This window comes from Pongo abelii, chromosome 9 (assembly GCF_028885655.2).
Source record: "Pongo abelii isolate AG06213 chromosome 9, NHGRI_mPonAbe1-v2.0_pri, whole genome shotgun sequence".
Lineage (NCBI taxonomy): Eukaryota > Metazoa > Chordata > Mammalia > Primates > Hominidae > Pongo > Pongo abelii.
Window position 1 is genome coordinate 104,975,178 of NC_071994.2, and position 17,624 is coordinate 104,992,801.

A 17,624-nucleotide genomic window follows, 5' to 3' on the forward strand; every position below is an offset into this window, starting at 1 on the left:
AGGATGTGAGAGGGAGGTGGAAGGTAATATGGAAAGTGTGAAGATACTCATAGATAGATACAAAGGACAAGGTGTCATCTTCGCTCTTTGTTGTCATTTCTGGCTATTGCTCTCCCTTTTCTCTAAAATCCTCCAGCTGTCTTCAAGCACATGCCATCAAAATATACTGCTTACCCCTACTTTTCCTTACTGCAGTCATCTATAGATCCTCTGTATCATTCCTTGAAAGTTTTAGCAGCTTGGCTGTTTTTGTCTCCCTACCATTATTCTAGCAATCATTCTTTGTGATTTTAGTATCCGCATAGACCATTCATCCAACCTAATGGTCTGTCATTTTCTTGAACTTCACACATTCAATGGCACATCACCTCAACTATTACCAGTTACTACTTCACCTCTAAAATCTCAGTTTCAGTTATCTCAATCTCTGATCTATATCTCCTATTCTTCCATGCCACTTCCTCTAGTACCCTGAATTCAACAGTTCTAAGACCCCACCAGGTCCTCCAATCCATTTATCTTTTTACCCTTTTTCTGTTAATCCCATCCCTCATATTCTCACTTCTGTTCCAACTGAGCTTCATACTCCATAGTTTATCATTATCATTCCCCAGAATATACCCTCAAACCTCTTGCAGTCAATCTCCACCCTTCATAGCAACCACTGTTATAATTTCTATCATCAGAGTTAATTTTTCATGTTGAGATTCATCCATGTATTAGTTCATTCTTATTGCCCAATGGTATTCCATTGTAAAAATATATTATAATTTATTTAGCCATTCTTCTATTGATAGGCATTGGGGTTGTTCTAATTTGGGACTACTAATAAAGCTGCTGGCGGAAAGACAATTATAGCCAAAATGGTAAAACATGAGAGAATCCATAAGTAGGAAATCTTTTTGTGGATATACATTTTTATTTGTTCTCAGTAACTAAAAGTAGAATTGCTAAGTCTTAGGGTATGTGTATGTTTAACCATATAAGAAGGTGTCAAACAGTTTTCCAAAAGGGCTGACCTTTTTTACACACCCTCCAGCATTGTGCATGTGAGTCCCAGTGGCTTTATAACCTTCCCAGTCAGCCTTTTTAATTTTAGCTATATACTAAGTATAAATTGGGTTTAGTTTGCACTTCCCTGATGTGCCATTCCTAAGTTTTTTTATGAAATACCTATTCAAATATTTTGTCCATGTTTTAAGTTGGGTTGTTTGTCTTCTTCTTGTTGAATTGTAAGATATATATAGATATATAAGATCTATATATATATATATATTCTGGGAACAAGTTCTTTATCACAGATATATATTGTAAGTGTTTTCTTCTAACCTGTGGCTTGCCTTTTCATTTATTTAATAAAATCTTTCAAAGAGCAGTTTTACATTATGATGACATACAATTATCAATTTTTTGTTCTATGGTTAGTCTTCTCTAAGACATTTTGTCCACCCCAAGGTCATAACTTCTTGATTTCTTCTGGAAAGTTCATACTTACAGATTTTCAGTCTAGTTTTATCATTCATCTCTAATTATATGTGTGTGGTGTGATATAAGGGTTGAGTGGTTTTTTCACATAAGTTTATTTAGTTGCTGCAGCACCATTTGTTGGAAAATAATTTCCTTTCACCATTCAGTGGTCTTGATGCCTTTTTTGAAAATCAATTGAGGGTCTACTTCTGTGCTCTGTATTTTGTTCCATTGGTCTGTTTACTCTTATACTAATACTACATTGACTTGATTATTGTAGCATTATAGCAGGAATTCTCAACAGCAGTACTATTGACATTGTGGATGAGATAATTATTTATTATGGGGGAACTACCATATAGGAATTTTAGGATGAAGTATAGGATGTTTAACAGTACTTGCCTGCTGTCCACTAGATACCAGTAGCACACCCCAGACATGACAATTTAAAATGTGTCTAGACATTGTCAAAGGTCCACTTGAGGGGGAAGGGGCAAAACTCTCCTCAGTTGAGAACCACTTCTTTATAGTGAAATAAGATAGTGTGTAGCCTCTGATTTTGTTTTGATTCAAGATAGTTTTGCTTATTCTAGGTATTTTTACTTTTCCCTATAAATAAATCTGCCTGGTTTTGAGTGGGATTGTGGTGAATTTGTATATCAATTTAGAAAGACTTGATAACAATTCTAATTGCATTAATAAAATTGAATCTTGCAGTCCATGAAATCCATGAACATAGCTTATCTCTTCTCCTCTTTCCCCCACCCTTTATTTTGGTTTGGGTTTTTTTGGTTTGTTTATTTAATTTCTCTCAGTGGCATTTTCTAGTTTTCAATACAGAAGTCTTGCATGTCTTTGTTTAATGACTCCTAAATATTTTGTATTTTGTAATGCTTTTATAAATGAATTTATTTAAATTTCATTTCCCATTGTTTGTTGCTTATATGTTGAAATACAAATGATTTTTCTATATTGACCTTGTATTCTAAGAACTTGTTAAATTTTCTCATTAGTTCCAGGAGTTATTTTATATATTCCTGATGATTTTCTAGTTATATAATTGTGTCATCTGCAAATAAAGAGAATTTAATATCTATCTTTCCAGTCAATATGGCTTTTACTTTTTTGTTGGCCTCAGTGAACTTTCTAGGACTTCCAGTGCAAATGGGGAATAGAAGTAGTATGAGTAACCCTCTTTGCCTTATACCTTTTGGGGGAAGTATTTACTATTTCACCATTAACTATGTTGCTAGCTAGGGAATTTGGGTAGGTGCCCTCTATCAGATTGAAGAAGTTTCCTCTCATTCCTAGTTTGCTGAGAATTTTTATGAATGTGCATTGAATACTGTCAAATACTTTTTCTACATCTATTTTGATGATCATATCACTTCTCTCTTTTTTGTCAATATAGTGAGATGCACTAATTTCGCATTCCATGGATAACCCTCATTTGGTAATGATATGTTATTTTTATAAATTGCTGGATTTTATTTGCTAATACAGATTGAGTGCTCGTTATCTCAAATGCTTGGAACTAGAAGTGTTGTGGATTTTAATTTTTTTTAGGCTTTTGGAATATTTGTACATACATGATGAGTTATCTTGGGAATGGGACTCAAATCTAAGCATGAAATTCATTTATGTTTGATATACACCTTATACACATAGCCTAAAGGTAATTTTATGTAATATTTTTAAATAATTTTGTGCATGAAACAAAGTTTGTGTACTTTGAACCATCAAAAAGCAAAGGTGTCATTGTCTCAGTCACCCACGTGGACAATCTGTGATTGTTTGGTCATCACCACCATTCCTGAGTCTGAATTTATATGTTACTGATAAGCAATCATTTTCTTATACTTATTCACACTTAAGTACTTAAAAGAAAAAAATATGACGGATAACATTAACACATTGAAAAAATAATGTGTTCAAGGTAATGAACCAGTACAGTAGCATCACCGGAATACCTGTATCAGCTATCAGACAACAGCAACAGCAAACAAAGGCAGACTTTCAGTCTTCATGTCAGTACTCAAAAGTTTCAAATTTTGTAGCATTTCAGATTTTGGATTTGCTGATTAGAGATGCTTAACCTGTATTTTGTGAAGGATTTTTGTGTAATGTTGATGAGAGATATTGGTCTATAAATTTCTTTGCTTCTAATGTGTTGTCAGGTTTTGGAATCGTAGTTATGCTGGCCTTATAAAACATGGTGGGGAGTGTTTTGTTCACCTCTATATTTTGAAAAAGGTTGTATATGATTGTTGTTTCTCTTTTAAACGTTTAACAAAAAAAATTATGATATATCTGAACCTAGAGTTTTTTTGTGGGAAACTTATTAATTATAAATTATTTTATTAATGTGTAGAGGTTTTCATATTTTATTTTCTTTTGTGTCAGTTTTGGAAAGTAGTTTCTTTTAAGAAATTGGTCCATTTTACCTAAGTTGTTGAATTTATTAGCATAAAGTTGTTTGTAATATTCTCCTATTATTTTTTAAGGCCTGAGGTATTTGTAGTGATATCCTGTCTTGCATTCATGATATTATTAATTTTTGTTTTCCCTTTTTTTCTTCCTTGTTCTTGCTAGGAGTTTATCAGTTTTCTTAACATTTTCCAAAGCAACTTGTCTATGTTTTCTCTATTTTTTTTTTTTTTTTTTTGCTTACTGTTTCATCAGTTTATTTTCTTTTTATTAGATTCTTTCTTTTTTAGGATAAATTTGCTCATCTTGATCTTGTTAAGGTGGAAACTGAAGTCATTGATTTTAAACCTTTCCTCTTTTCTGGTATAGCATTTAAAATTATAAATTGGCCAAGCGTGGTGGCTCACACCTGTAATCCCAAAACTTTGGAAAGCCAAGGTAGGAGGATTTCTTGAGGCCAGGAGTCAAGACCAGCCTGGGCAACAAATCAAGACACCCCCTCTTCTTTACAAAAAAATTTAAAATAAAATCATAAATTTTCTTCCAAACACACTTTTAACTGCATTTAACAAATTCAGTATGCTGTATTTTAATTTTTATATCATTCAAAATGTTTTTTTTACTTCTCTTTAGATTTTTTCTTTGATCTATGGTTTACTTAGAACTATGTTTTCATTTTTTCTCTAATTTCCAGTTATTTGGAGCTTTTCTAGATATCGTAATTGATTTCTAATGTAAATGTGTTTGGTCAAAAACATACTCTGTAAGATTTTAATTTTATGAAATTCATTAACATTTCTTTTGTGGCTCAACATAAGATTTTTATGATGTACTTGGGAAAAGACTCTGTATTATGATTGTTGGGTATAAATTATTACTGTTCTATAAATATCAACTAGATTGACCCAGTTGATAGTGTTGTTCAAATATTCTATATTCTTACTGATACTTTTTTCCAGTTGTTCTGTTACTAAGAGAGGATGTTACAGTATGCACCTAGGATTGTGGATTTGTCCATTTCCATCTTTAGTTCTGTGTTTGCTTCATGTATTTTGAAGGTCTATTATTGGGTTCATACATCTATATAATTTTTGTGTCTTCCTGATGAATTGACCTTTCTATCATTATGAAATGCTGTCTTTTACCTCTAGTAATACTCCATTTCTTAAAGTCCAATATTAATAACACTCTAATAAATTTGTCTGGTATTAATATACATAGTCAAAAACTTCATCTGATATTAATGTAGTCAAATAAATTTCTCAAGCTTTTCCATTCTTTTGCCTTCAGCACGTGTATATTTGCAATTGGGTCTTACTTTGTATCCATTCTAGCAAGTGTTAAGTCAGAAACTGTGAAGGGTCTGAGATTTTACCCTACTTGCAAGCTAATAATTTAGTTTACCATGATTTCACTCAGTACCAATGAGATGGTTGTTAATTCATGTTGCCTGTTTTGAAATATTAAACAACAAATAACTTTTGTTTCCTTGTTTTCACAAGTGTCTGCCATATGACATAAAGATTTAGTGTCTTCTTTGATAACTCAGATATGAGATATTACCAAACGACTTCAAATACTTTAATAGGGGAAGGCTTATAAACTCATTATTTAACAAATTCTCCTGAACATCTAGTCAGCCATGGATTTCTCAGACCAACTCTCAGATATACAATATTGTATAGAGTTAGCTCCATATCAGCCATATTAAAGGACAGACCATCAAAGCATTTGCCCAGGAAACAAATCTGTAAGGATCACTGAAACATCACTAACATAAATCAGTAATACATACCAGCTGACTAAGATTCCTTCCTTACCTAACTAGATAAATGTAAATTGTTCTCATTATCAGTGAAGTAGATAGTGCTCTAAAAGAAAAATACAATAGTACAAAAAAAAAATCCCTGGAACAGACATCTCTGTTTAAAAAAATGTCATAGGTATAAGTTGTTTTATGCAGTTACATGCTGCACTATCAGCCATGAGACATAAAGAAGACAGTTGCCTAAGTTGGCAGTTGCAGTGCGCTGATACTCTGAAACCAAATAATGCATGACATAGTGCTGTTTACTAGGAAGATTTTAATATCACAAAACTAATTTCTAAAATCAAAAAAAGTTTTATTCTTCAGAAAAGTATATATAATAAATGGATGTAATCCTTTTAAAATAACATAAAAAGAAAATAAACAATTTTTGTTAATAAACATTTCTCCCCATCTCTACTATATAAATGTTAACTGGTTTTTAAAATACTGACTTACAGTTATTATTCTGATCATTTGCTTCTATATAACAAACGACCCTAAAATTTAGTAGCTTTAAACAATTTATTAAAAATCTGTGTTGAATGGTTGAGCTGGTTTATTCTCCGTTGGAAGTTTCATGCTTTTGCACTCAGATTTGTGCTGTGGTTGGTGTTATCTGAAGATTCCACTTCGTTGGCCATCCAAGATGGTTTCTTCAGTCACATGTCTTGTGGTAGGCTGAGAAGGCTAGAACAGTTGGAACCAAGCCAGTTATCTCTCTCCAGTGCTGTCTCTCCTGTTAGCTAGCTTGGGCTTCTTTTCAGCATGGTGATCTCAAAGTCACTGAAATTCCTATATGGGGTGTGGCTTTCCTGGAGTGAGCATTCCAGAAGTCCAAGTTGGAAGCTGCAAAATTCTAGCACGGGAAGTCACACAGTATCACTTCCATAATATTCTGTTGGTAATAAGAAAGTCACAGGGCCAGACTGATTAAAGGGGAGGGGACTACATAATCATGCTTCATTGGACATTATGTTTGGAGACTGACTATGGCTACCACAGGAGTGCTTGACACGTGATTTTATCTACTTGACACATGATTTTAATCTCAAGAACATATGAATGTAGAATTTGGAACTTTTTAAGCTGACTCTGTCAGCTTCTGCTAAGCAAGTTGTGTCTCCTTCCTCCCAACAGAAAGTAGAATACTCTATTATGACTCTATTTAATCGCTTTTGTTTTCTCTGTCTTCAAAGACTACATTAAGTACATTCATATTGTTGGGTAACCATCATCATTATCCATCTCCAGAACTTCATCTTGCCCAACTGGAATTCTGTACCCATTAAGCACAAACTCCCCATGCTACCCTCCCCACCAGCTGGTAACCCCCATTCTACTTTCTGTCTCTCTGAATTTGAATACTGTAGGTACCTCATTTAAAGTGAAATCATACAACATTTGTCCTCTTGTGAGTGGCTTATTTCACTTAGCAGAATGTTTTCAAGGTTCATTTATGTGTATGTAGCACGTGCCAGAATTTTCTTCCTTTCTAAGACTGAAAAAAATTCCATTGTATATATATGCCACATTTTGTTTATCCATTCATCCATTTACGAACAGTTGGGTTGCTTCCACCTTTTGGCTATTATGAATAATGTTACTATGAAAATGGGTATAAAAATATCTGTTTGAGTCTCTGTTTTCACTTCTTTGGGATATAGTCCTCAAAGTGAAATTCTTTTATCCTATGGTAATTCTATGTTTAATTTTTTGAAGAATCAGCATACCAATTTCCACAGCTGCTGCACCATGTTACATTTCCACCAGCAATGCATAAGAGTTCCAGTTTCTCTACATCCTTACCAACAGTTCCTATTTTTTATTTTGTTTTGCTTTTTAAATAATAGTCATCCTAATCGGTGTGGTATGGCATTTCATTGTGGTTTTAATTTGCATTTGCTTAATGATTAATGATGTTGAGCATCTTTTCATGTGTTTGTTTGTGTTTGTATATCTTCTTTAGAGAAATTTCTATTCAAGTCTTTCGCCCATATTTTAAAATCAGGTTGTTTTGTTGTTGAGTTGTTGGAGTTCTTGATATCAATCCTTATCAGATATGTGATTGGAAATATTTTTTCTCATTTCCTGTGTGGCCTTTTTACTCTGTTGATGATGTCCTTGGATCTACAAAAGTTTTTAATTTTGATGAAATTCAACTTATCTATTTTTCCTTTTGTTTGTGCTTTTAGTGTCATATCAAGAAATTATTGTCAAACCCAATGTCATGAAGCTTTTTCCGTATGTTCTCTTCTGAGTTTTGTTTTAGTCCCTGTATTTGGATATTTGATCCACTTTGGGGTAATTTTTATATGTGCTGTAAGGTAAGAGTCCAACTATATTGTTTCACAGTATCCAGATATCCAACACCATTTTCTGTAAAGATTGTCCTTTTCTCATTAGATGGTTTTGGCATCCTTGTGGAAAATCATTTGGCCATATATAGGAGGGTTTATTTCTGGGCTGTCTGTTCTATTCCATTAATCTATGTGTCCGTCTTTATGCTAGTACCACACTGCTTTGATTACCATAAATTTGTAATAAGTTTTGAAATCAGGAAGGGCGAAACATTCTTTTGGGGTGGTTTTTTTTTCAATATTATTTTGGCTATTCCGGGTTCCTTGACATTGTATATAAATTTTAAAATGGATTTTGCTATTTCTGCAAAGAAAAAAAAAGTCATTGGGATTTGAAGGGATTGAATAGAATCTGAAGGTAGCTTTGAGTAGTGTTGTCATCTTAACAATATCTTCTTTGAATTCATGAACATGGTAGGTCTTTACATTTATTTGCATCTTTTCAAAATTCTTTCAGTGATGTTTTACAGTTTTTGGTGTAGAAGTCTTTTGCCTCCTTGGTTAAGTTTATTCCTAGGCATTTTTGTGCTATTGTAAATTGAGATTGTTTATTTTCTTTCTGCATTGTTCATTGTTAAGTGTATAGAAATGCAACTGGTTTATATGTGTTGATTTTGTATCCTGCAACTTTGCTGAATTCATTTATTAGTGCTGGTTTTACGTGGAATCTTTAGGGTTTTCTAAATATAAGATTATGTCATCTGGACTAGAGTTAATTTCACTTTTTCCTTTCCAGTCCGGATGCCTTTTTTGTTTTCTTGCCTACTTGCTGTGGCTATAACTTCTAATATTATGTTGAATCAAATGGTAAAAGCAACTTCTTATCTTGACCTGGGGAGATTCTTGAAGGAGATTGTTTTGGGAGCTAAAAATCTTCTCCCCCACCTCTGGTGCTACATCACTACATTCTACCTATCTCATATGTTGGACCACTTGGAGATCTATAGTCCTCTATCACCTGAAAGTATATATAGTTCCCTTAATCTGAGCTATTTAGAGTAGCATAATGTTCTAGCCTGGAGAGGTCTTTAGAAAGATGGTTAATAGTAACCTATGGCACTAAAAATTCTAAAAGAGTTCTTACCAACCATCTCCTAACCCCATGCATTCTAAGGAGTTCCCTTTGGAGGTTTCTCTACCAGTAATTTGTAGGCTTGCCTTTTCATTTTTTTTTTTCATTTTCCAGCAAATAATTATTGAATCATACACACATATGCACGTGTGCGCGCGCACACACACACAGTCTTCCAAGGACAAAATCAATTTTTGAGACAGTACAGCTTAAACTAGAGAACATAATTTCAAGTGTCTGGGGGTAATCAGAAATAAATGAAATAAGAAAGTTAAGAAAAATAGGGAATGGCAGGGATTAGGGGCAGGTGTTTGGAGCTATGTGTGATTAAGAATCCAGATTTGCCAGATCTTCCAAATTTTGAAGAGAAACTGGAAATCCACATTTTTGTGTAAATTTCCTGAATTTTTAGCACAGTTCCAACTTGACAGCCAATTTTAAACTTGTGGTCCAAAAGAAAAATAAAAATGTACAGGTTTTATTGAATACCTCGTAATTTTCAAAGCTACTTCTTTCACTAATGAATTCATTCTTCACATTACAGAAAATGGCATAGCTTCCTAGAAAAGGCTTTTTCCACAGCACAGTTTGCGAGGTGGGAATAGGTATGCAAACCTGCCAGAAATTAGAAAGGGCTGCATTAGAGAATCTTCTCTTAGTTGCAAGAGACCTGGATACAGTTCTGAAATTACCATTTACAAAGAAATAAGTCTTTGGCAAACACCTGTTTTAAAAAATTTAAAATTTGTTGTTTTTAAATAAAATTTTGAAAAATGAAAACATTGTTATATAATAAATGCATCATTTTGAAACTATTTTCTAAACTTACCACCTATTTCTGTTGCTTACTTTGTGTTTTAAATATAGAGCTTTTGAGGAGAAACGAAAAGAACAAGAAGAAAAAGAACACCAAATTAGAGAACAAATACTTCAACAAAGAAAACAGAAGTTTGAAGAAGTTACTGAAAAATTCCAGCGTGCCCATATTCCTCTTTCACAGCGGAGGAAAGCAGGTGCCTTAATTTCTAGAACAATATGAGAACATAAATTAAAGTTTTAATCTCATTTGACTTGAGTAGACAATAAAATCATAAATGAAGAAATGAAGTGGAAACAAACTAAAAAGACCAATATGACTTTTGAGTAAAAGCACTTTAATCAAATGAAAAATAGTCATTTGATTTAGGTTTAATTCAGAGAATATTGTTGGCTCTATTACTAAATTCTGAAACTCACAGTTTGATTTGACTTCCAACTGGTTACAATGGTTTGTCTTTTTAAAATTGATTTGGTAAGTAGCTTAGTACAAAGAAAATTTAACATTTGGGTTCAGAAAATTAGTGTCACATTTATTCTAGTATTTTTTAATGGTTTGGTTCAAATTCATATTTGAGAGACTGGCAGAACAAAAAGTCTACAGAGTAATATAATCCAACAAGATAAAAACTTGGAACCAGTTAAGAATTTAAATATGATTATGGTTGGTTCTTTTGTATTATATCTACATTTTTATACCTTAAATAGTGAGACAATTAACAATATGTCAAAGCTTCATAAAGAATAGTGATAAGCAGAACCTTTATGTATTCAGCAAACATATGGTGTACTGTGTTGTACTTAGCCTTAGGCTAAGCTGAGATATAGAAAAATCTAATTGCATTCTACCATTAAAGATCTTACAACCTATTTTGGAGATGAGAGTGGTATAAGCAATGTCAATAACGTAATGATAATTGCTATGGTAGCAGAGTGTGTAAAGTGCCGTGAGAGCAGAGGAAAGAACACTAAACCTATGTCAGGACATCAAGGACATCATTCTTGGAAAAATGACTTAGGTCGGATCTTAACAAATGAGCATATTGCAAAGCAAACAGAAAATAAAAGGACATCCCAGGCAAAAGAACAGCTTGTACAAATAAATTATGTATTTCAGTGTATCTGAAGCATAGGTTGGGGAAAAGAAGAAAAATAGATATGAAGCTAGAAAAAATAAGAGGTAGCCAGTTCTCAAAGAGCTTTATATGCCATGCCAGGAATTTCATCTTTATGCAAAATACAGTCCACTTACAGTTTTTTTAACAAGAAAGCAAGCCATTGCTGTGTTAGTAATAAATATTACTGTTAATAAGGGCAGCTAGTAAAACTGCGCTAAATAACAATAGCTTAAACATGATAACAGTTTATTTTTCTCCCACATAATATGAAGTCCTGTGGTAGGCAGTCAAGAGCTGGTTTGATGATTATACTGAGCTGAGAGACAGAAGGATCATCTGTCACTCGGCTCAAAAGTCTTTAGTACACAGTTTATACCCTCACTGTTGTGGTCACAATGTAGCTGCTAGAGCTCAACCGTCATACCAGTGTTCTAGGCAGGAAGAAAGAACAGGAAAAAAAGATGTACCTCTGAGATCTCTGCTTGGCAACTTTATTTGCAAGGGAGTCTGAAAAATAGTTTTTTTAATGTAGGTATATTGCTACCCCTAACTAGGGTCTGTTACCTAGAAAAAAGGGAAAATGCGTATTAGGTGGGGAACTAGGGGTCTCTGCTGTAATTAGATTTGTTAGAAAGATAATCATAGTTACAAGATGGAATATAGATTGAAGTAGAGACTTACTAAAGTAAGTAGACTAGTAGGATACTATTTAAATAATTATGGTAAGAGATGTTAAGCTCCTAAATTAAAGCAGTGCATTGAGTGTAAGAGATAAGATTCATATTCATCCATATCCATATTCATCCTTTTTTTTTTTTTCAAGACGGAGTCTTGCTCTTCTTCGCTACTGTGCCCAGCCAGAGATACTATATTCAAGAGATATAATCACGGCCAGCCGAGGTGGCTCATGCCTGTAATCCCAGCACTTTGGGAGGCCGAGGCAGGCGGATGGCTTAAGAGCTGACAAGTTCAAGACCATCCTGGGCAACATGATGAAACTCAGTCTCTACAAACAACACAAAAATTAGCCAGACATGGTAGTTCATGCCTGTAGTCCCAGCTACTCAGGAGGCTGAAGTGGGAGGGTTGCTTGAGCCCAGGAAGCGAAGGTTGCAGTGAGCCAAGATCACACCACTGCACTCCAGCCTGGGCAACAGAGGCAGACCTTATCTCAAAAAAATAAATAAATAGATAGATAGTAGGATTTAGTTACTAATTTGATTGAAAGTGGTGAAAGAGGCCGGGCGCGGTGGCTCATGCCTGTAATCCCAGCACTTTGGGAGGCTGAGGCGGGTGGACCACCTGAGGTTGGGAGTTCGAGACCAGCCTGGCCAACATAGTGAAACCCCATCTCTACCAGAAATACAAAAGTTAGCCAGGCATGGTGGCGGTTGCCTGTAATCCCAACTACTACGGAGGCTGAGGCAGGAGAATTGCTTAAAAACCCAGGAGACAAAGGTCGTAGTAAGTAGAGGTCGCACCACTGCACTCCAGCCTGAGCGACAGAGCAAGACTCTCAAAAAAAAAAAAAAAAAAAAAAAGTGGCGGAAGAGAGGCTAGAAGGAGAACAGTGCCTCTATAAATTAGCAGAAAACCTTATTTTAAACATTCAATAAATAATTTTTTAATTAATTTATTACTTTGATAGGTGCATCCTTTATGATGCGAATATGAGCAGACTATCCTGTAGCTTTGCATTCTTCATGTAATTACCAGTTGATTAGGGAAATGGATTGTCTCTAGAGTTCAAGTTTGTACTAACCCTTACATAAGAACATACTGTTTTTGCTTAAACATTTTAAATAAATTACAAACATTGTAATAATGGAAAAGTCTGATGACATGTTGGTGTTTTAAAAAAGAAAAGAGGAAGATAGTTTGAAAGTACCCACGAAGAGCTAAAGCCAGAAATTCACTCACTGTATTTCTAGGCCTTGAGTTATTTATAGTATATGATATACTATAGATACCATGTATAGATAGATAGTAGATTTATAGTATATGATGGGAGGAAAATGATGTCTCCATTTGAGAGGGTTGTAGGAGAAGACAATATTTAGAGAGAGAAGTAGGGTAAAATAGAGTATGTTGAATACCAAAGTGCACAGTGGAAAGCTTTGAGAAAGTGGTTATATATGGGACATAGGGTTATATTAAAGGTTGTGCAGTACAGTATATGGATGAGTGTCCATACTAATGTATGATCTTGAGCAAGTTACTTGCCTTCTCTATGCCTTAGTTTCCTCAGTTGTAAAATTCAAATATACCTCATAGGCCATAGTGAGGGTTAAATAGTTTATGTGCATTAAATGCTTAAAAATAAGGTCTATAAGTGCTCAGGAAATGTGGTTTTTTTGCCATTTTATCTTATTTATTTTATTATTATTATACTTTAAGTTTTAGGGTACATGTGCACAATGTGCAGGTTAGTTACATATGTATACATGTGCCATGCGGGTGTGCTGCACCCATTAACTCGCCATTTAGCATTAGGTATATCTCCTAATGTTATCCCTCCCCCCTCCCCCCACCCCACAACAGTCCCCAGAGTGTGATGTTCCCCTTCCTGCGTCCATGTGTTCTCATTGTTCAATTCCCATCTATGAGTGAGAACATGCGGTGTTTGGTTTTTTGTCCTTGCGATAGTCCTAATCATCATTGAGAATGATGATTTCCAATTTCATCCATGTCCCTACAAAGGACATGAACTCACCATGTCTAAAACACCAAGACCAATGGCAAAAAAAGCCAAAATTGACAAATGGGATCTAATTAAACTAAAGAGCTTCTGCCCAGCAAAAGAAACTACCATCAGAGTGAACAGGAAATGTTAGTTGGTGTTTTTGTATGTTCCCCTTTTCTTCATAGGAATATTTATAAATTTTGTCAGAAATTTATGGCACTATGAGATCAAATATAGGGGAATTTGCATGCCAGGATGAAGAGCCCAGACATTTCTCAAAGTCTCTTTTTTCCTGATAAATATTCTTAAAATTGGTGATGAAAACTTTGAGGTAACACATTCTCTTTTGGGAATTGAATGTCAAAATTTAAAGTATTTACACTATTCTGAAAATATTTTATTTTTACAAAGTTTTAAAGTAATATTTTATCATTAACCAATTAAATTATATGTAAAGTGACCACTGAAGATAAAGTGATTCTGTACTGTTCGGTCTTCATTATCTCTTTAGTTTTCCGAAAACCAGTTCCTCCATTAGAAGAGGCCCTCAAACAAATTCAGGAATCCAACTTAAAATCAGAAGTAAACCTTCCCTTTTCCCGTAGACCAACAATAAACTGGAGGTAAGTAATTTATGATTATTGTATACAATTATTACAGTAATTGTATAACCATCTAGTTGCTGTGCTTGTCAGCTTTCTCATCAGCTACTCCTCACCTGTGTTTTGGAGTTTATTCTTTTATTTTTACAGATTAAATTGAGGTAGAGTAGAATGAAAATTGCTCCAAGAATAGGTCAGAATTCCAATTTGTTGTCTTAAAGTCCTTGGTATTACAAAATACTATATATGTTAAATAATTTTTGTGGACCGTACCATCAAAACACTTTTTAAATATTGATATTGATATTTTGATTAAAATGTTGATATCTTTACTGAGAAGAGAAAATTATGTTGAATTGTAATAAATTTAGGTAAAAAGAGTAATTTTATGGTAGAAATGGGTTTTTCCTTACTGAAAATCTCTCCTGGATGTCTTGAAAAGGCTATAGAGTCTCCTGGTTCTTCTGCAGGATGGCATAAGTGAATCATCTAGAAGTAATAGGATGGACCGATCAACCACTGGGTACCCTCGGACATCCTGTATCTTCCATTTATTTATTCCAAACATTTGTTAAGGCTACTACGTGTATAAAAGTAGATCAGGCATTATAAGGGGATATGGAGAAGTATATACTATTGTAAAATATAATCCCTAGTGCATAATCTAAAAGATAAGTGAAATAGTGCTTCAGAAATATAGAATAGTGCCAAATGAGTAATTACAATAATATATAAAATTCATTTATATAAATACATCTACAATTCAGACAATAAATTATGTTAATATCTTACCTGTGCATAATGTTATTACATTTTTAGAATATCTGTGGGCAACAGTTCCCTTGATTAGGACTAAGAACAAGTAAATATATCCTCTTGATCCTAATTAGAGTTCAGGAAAGACTTCATGGGACAGAGACTTCTTCAGCAAAGCTTTGAAGAAAATAGTAGTTATTTGGAACAAGTGAGTGGATGGCATTTTAGACAGAGAGATGAGCATGTGCAAAAGCCAAGGGCAATCGAAGGCATGATATACTCTAGGAGTAAGAGTATGTGTACATCATAGAATGCAAAATACAGATGGCTTTGCCAGATACAAGATTGCAGAGATAAGTGCATCTGTATGCCAAGAAATATAAACTTTATCTTGAGAGTTTAAGAGGAATCAATGAATAATTTTAGGCAAATTAGCGATAAGATGAAATTTTCTTTTTAAACATATTATTCCAATCCATTGTGAACAATTGTGGATAATGGATTGAAAGCTAGGGATATTTCAATAAATGTAGAAATTATATAGCCTAGAGCTCAAGAGAAGGACTTAGGCTAAAGGCATTTGAAGCCAAGGTAATGGATATGGTCAACTATGGAGAGTATGTGTGTGATGAGCACTGAAGAACAGCAACATTTAAGGAAGTGGAAAAAGAAGAGAAGCTTGCAAACAGAATGGCTAGAATGGCTCATATAGGACTAGGAGAGGTCAGTATCATGAAAACTAGGGAAGGATAAATTTTCATGGGAAAAAAATAGTTTACAGAGATCAAATGACTTCTAAAGAATCAGACACAGAATGTCTGTCAGTCAGGATCCTGGCAGGGAACAGGAGGTACACTTAAAAGAGGTGACTGAGAGGTTAAGTTAGGGACTATAAAACCAACAAGGATGGTAAAGCACCCCCAGAACTGACACAAAGTCAGTATTACCAACACAGACCTGAACTGAAAAGAGCTATATTGTAGAAGAAGGAGGCTAGACAGGTCCTGTGGTCCTAGGGAGAGGAATGTAAGCCACTGCTAAAGCAAGCCCAGCAGGGAGGAAGTCAGAGGAATAATTATCAAAAACCTCTTTCTTCTGTCACCCTCCTTTCTCCTTCTGGTACCTTCCACTGGCCAAACTCAGCCATAAATCAAAGAGCAAGGGATCATTCAGTCTCTTGGAGCAGAGTCAAGTAGAGAAATGTGGTAAATGAATCTGGAAGGGCAAAGAGAGAATATCCAACACAGAAACAATGGGTCCACTGTATTTCACAACAAAAAAAGTTACTGACAACTTTTGTCAGACCAATTTTAGTGGAGTGGTGGGGGCAGAAAATAAATTGCAATGAGTTGAAGAGAAATGGAGAGCAAAAAGGATAACAAGTTTAGTTTGACTGTGAAAGTTAGAGAGTGATAGGACAATAGCCAGAAGAGATGTATGGCCAATATATGGCTTTTCCCTTAAAAAAGATCTTATGATGTTTAAATATGAATATTAAAGTGATGAGCAACAGAATTGGAGTCTATAAAGGTAGAGTAGGATAAAAATGTAAGTACTTATTCTGTGTTAGACATTGATTAGCATGGGTTACACATGTGAATGAGATATGGTCCTCTGCCTAGCAAGGGTTTGCAATTACATTATAATACTGTTTGTTGGTCTTTACAACATAATACAAATATAATACTGTATAATGGGGGTTGTTACAGAAATACTAGCAAAGTAATAAAGAAGTACAGCATTGAAGGTAGAAGGTAGTCTTAAAGAATGAGTTAAGATTTATCAGAGAAGCATGTGTTGGGTTTTAGGCATATGCAGTGCTACAGTGTTGTGAAAGGCATAGACCCCTGAGGAAATAGAACTTATTCAGAGTGTCGAGACTACAGGATGTGTTGCTGATGGGACAGGGGATGATCTAGAAATGTAAATTGTGATCAGATGTAAAATGCTTGTATGTCTAGCAAGTGAGTGTGAACTTTATCCTGTAACCAGTGGGGAGCCAATGGAGGTTTTTCAGCAGGGAGTGATAGCATCCTCTTTCTTATTTTAGAAAGATAAATGGTGCAAATGTTGGACAGTAGGGAGGATAGAGAGAAATTGGAGGCAAGGAGACCAGAGAGGAAATTAGTGGAATAACCCAAGGGATAGATCCTTACTGCCTAAACCAGAACATTACTATTTTGTATAGTGAAGAAAGGATGGCTCTGATAATAGAAGATTTTGAGTAGTGAGAAGATGAGAGAGAAGAAAGAATGAAGATAATGTGCTTTCACAGTGCAGAGAAGTAGCATAAAGAAATAAGAATTTAAGGATGTTGATCAACTAGAAGTATAAGAATTGAAGTATAGGCTGGGCATAGTGGCCCACACCTGTAATTTCAGTGCTTTGGGAGGCTGAGGAAGGAGAATCAATTAAGGCCAGGAGTTCAAGACCAACCTGGACAATAGAGCAAGACCCCATCTCTACACACACACAAAATGTAAAAATTAGCTGGGCATGCTGGCACACACCTGTAG

At 34.5% G+C, this 17,624-nt stretch overlaps 1 protein-coding gene across 3 annotated transcripts in view; it reads left to right on the forward strand.

Annotated features, from left to right (window-relative positions):
• Positions 1-17,624, forward strand: part of CEP126 (centrosomal protein 126) — an 89,133-nt gene that overhangs the window by 20,542 nt on the left and 50,967 nt on the right. For all 3 annotated transcript variants that reach the window (XM_024255892.3, XM_054524971.2, XM_054524973.2), the window contains exons 3-4: positions 10,001-10,146; positions 14,262-14,373. In XM_024255892.3, coding sequence (XP_024111660.2) covers positions 10,001-10,146; positions 14,262-14,373 — 258 coding nt within the window. The remainder of the gene's footprint in view (positions 1-10,000; positions 10,147-14,261; positions 14,374-17,624) is intronic.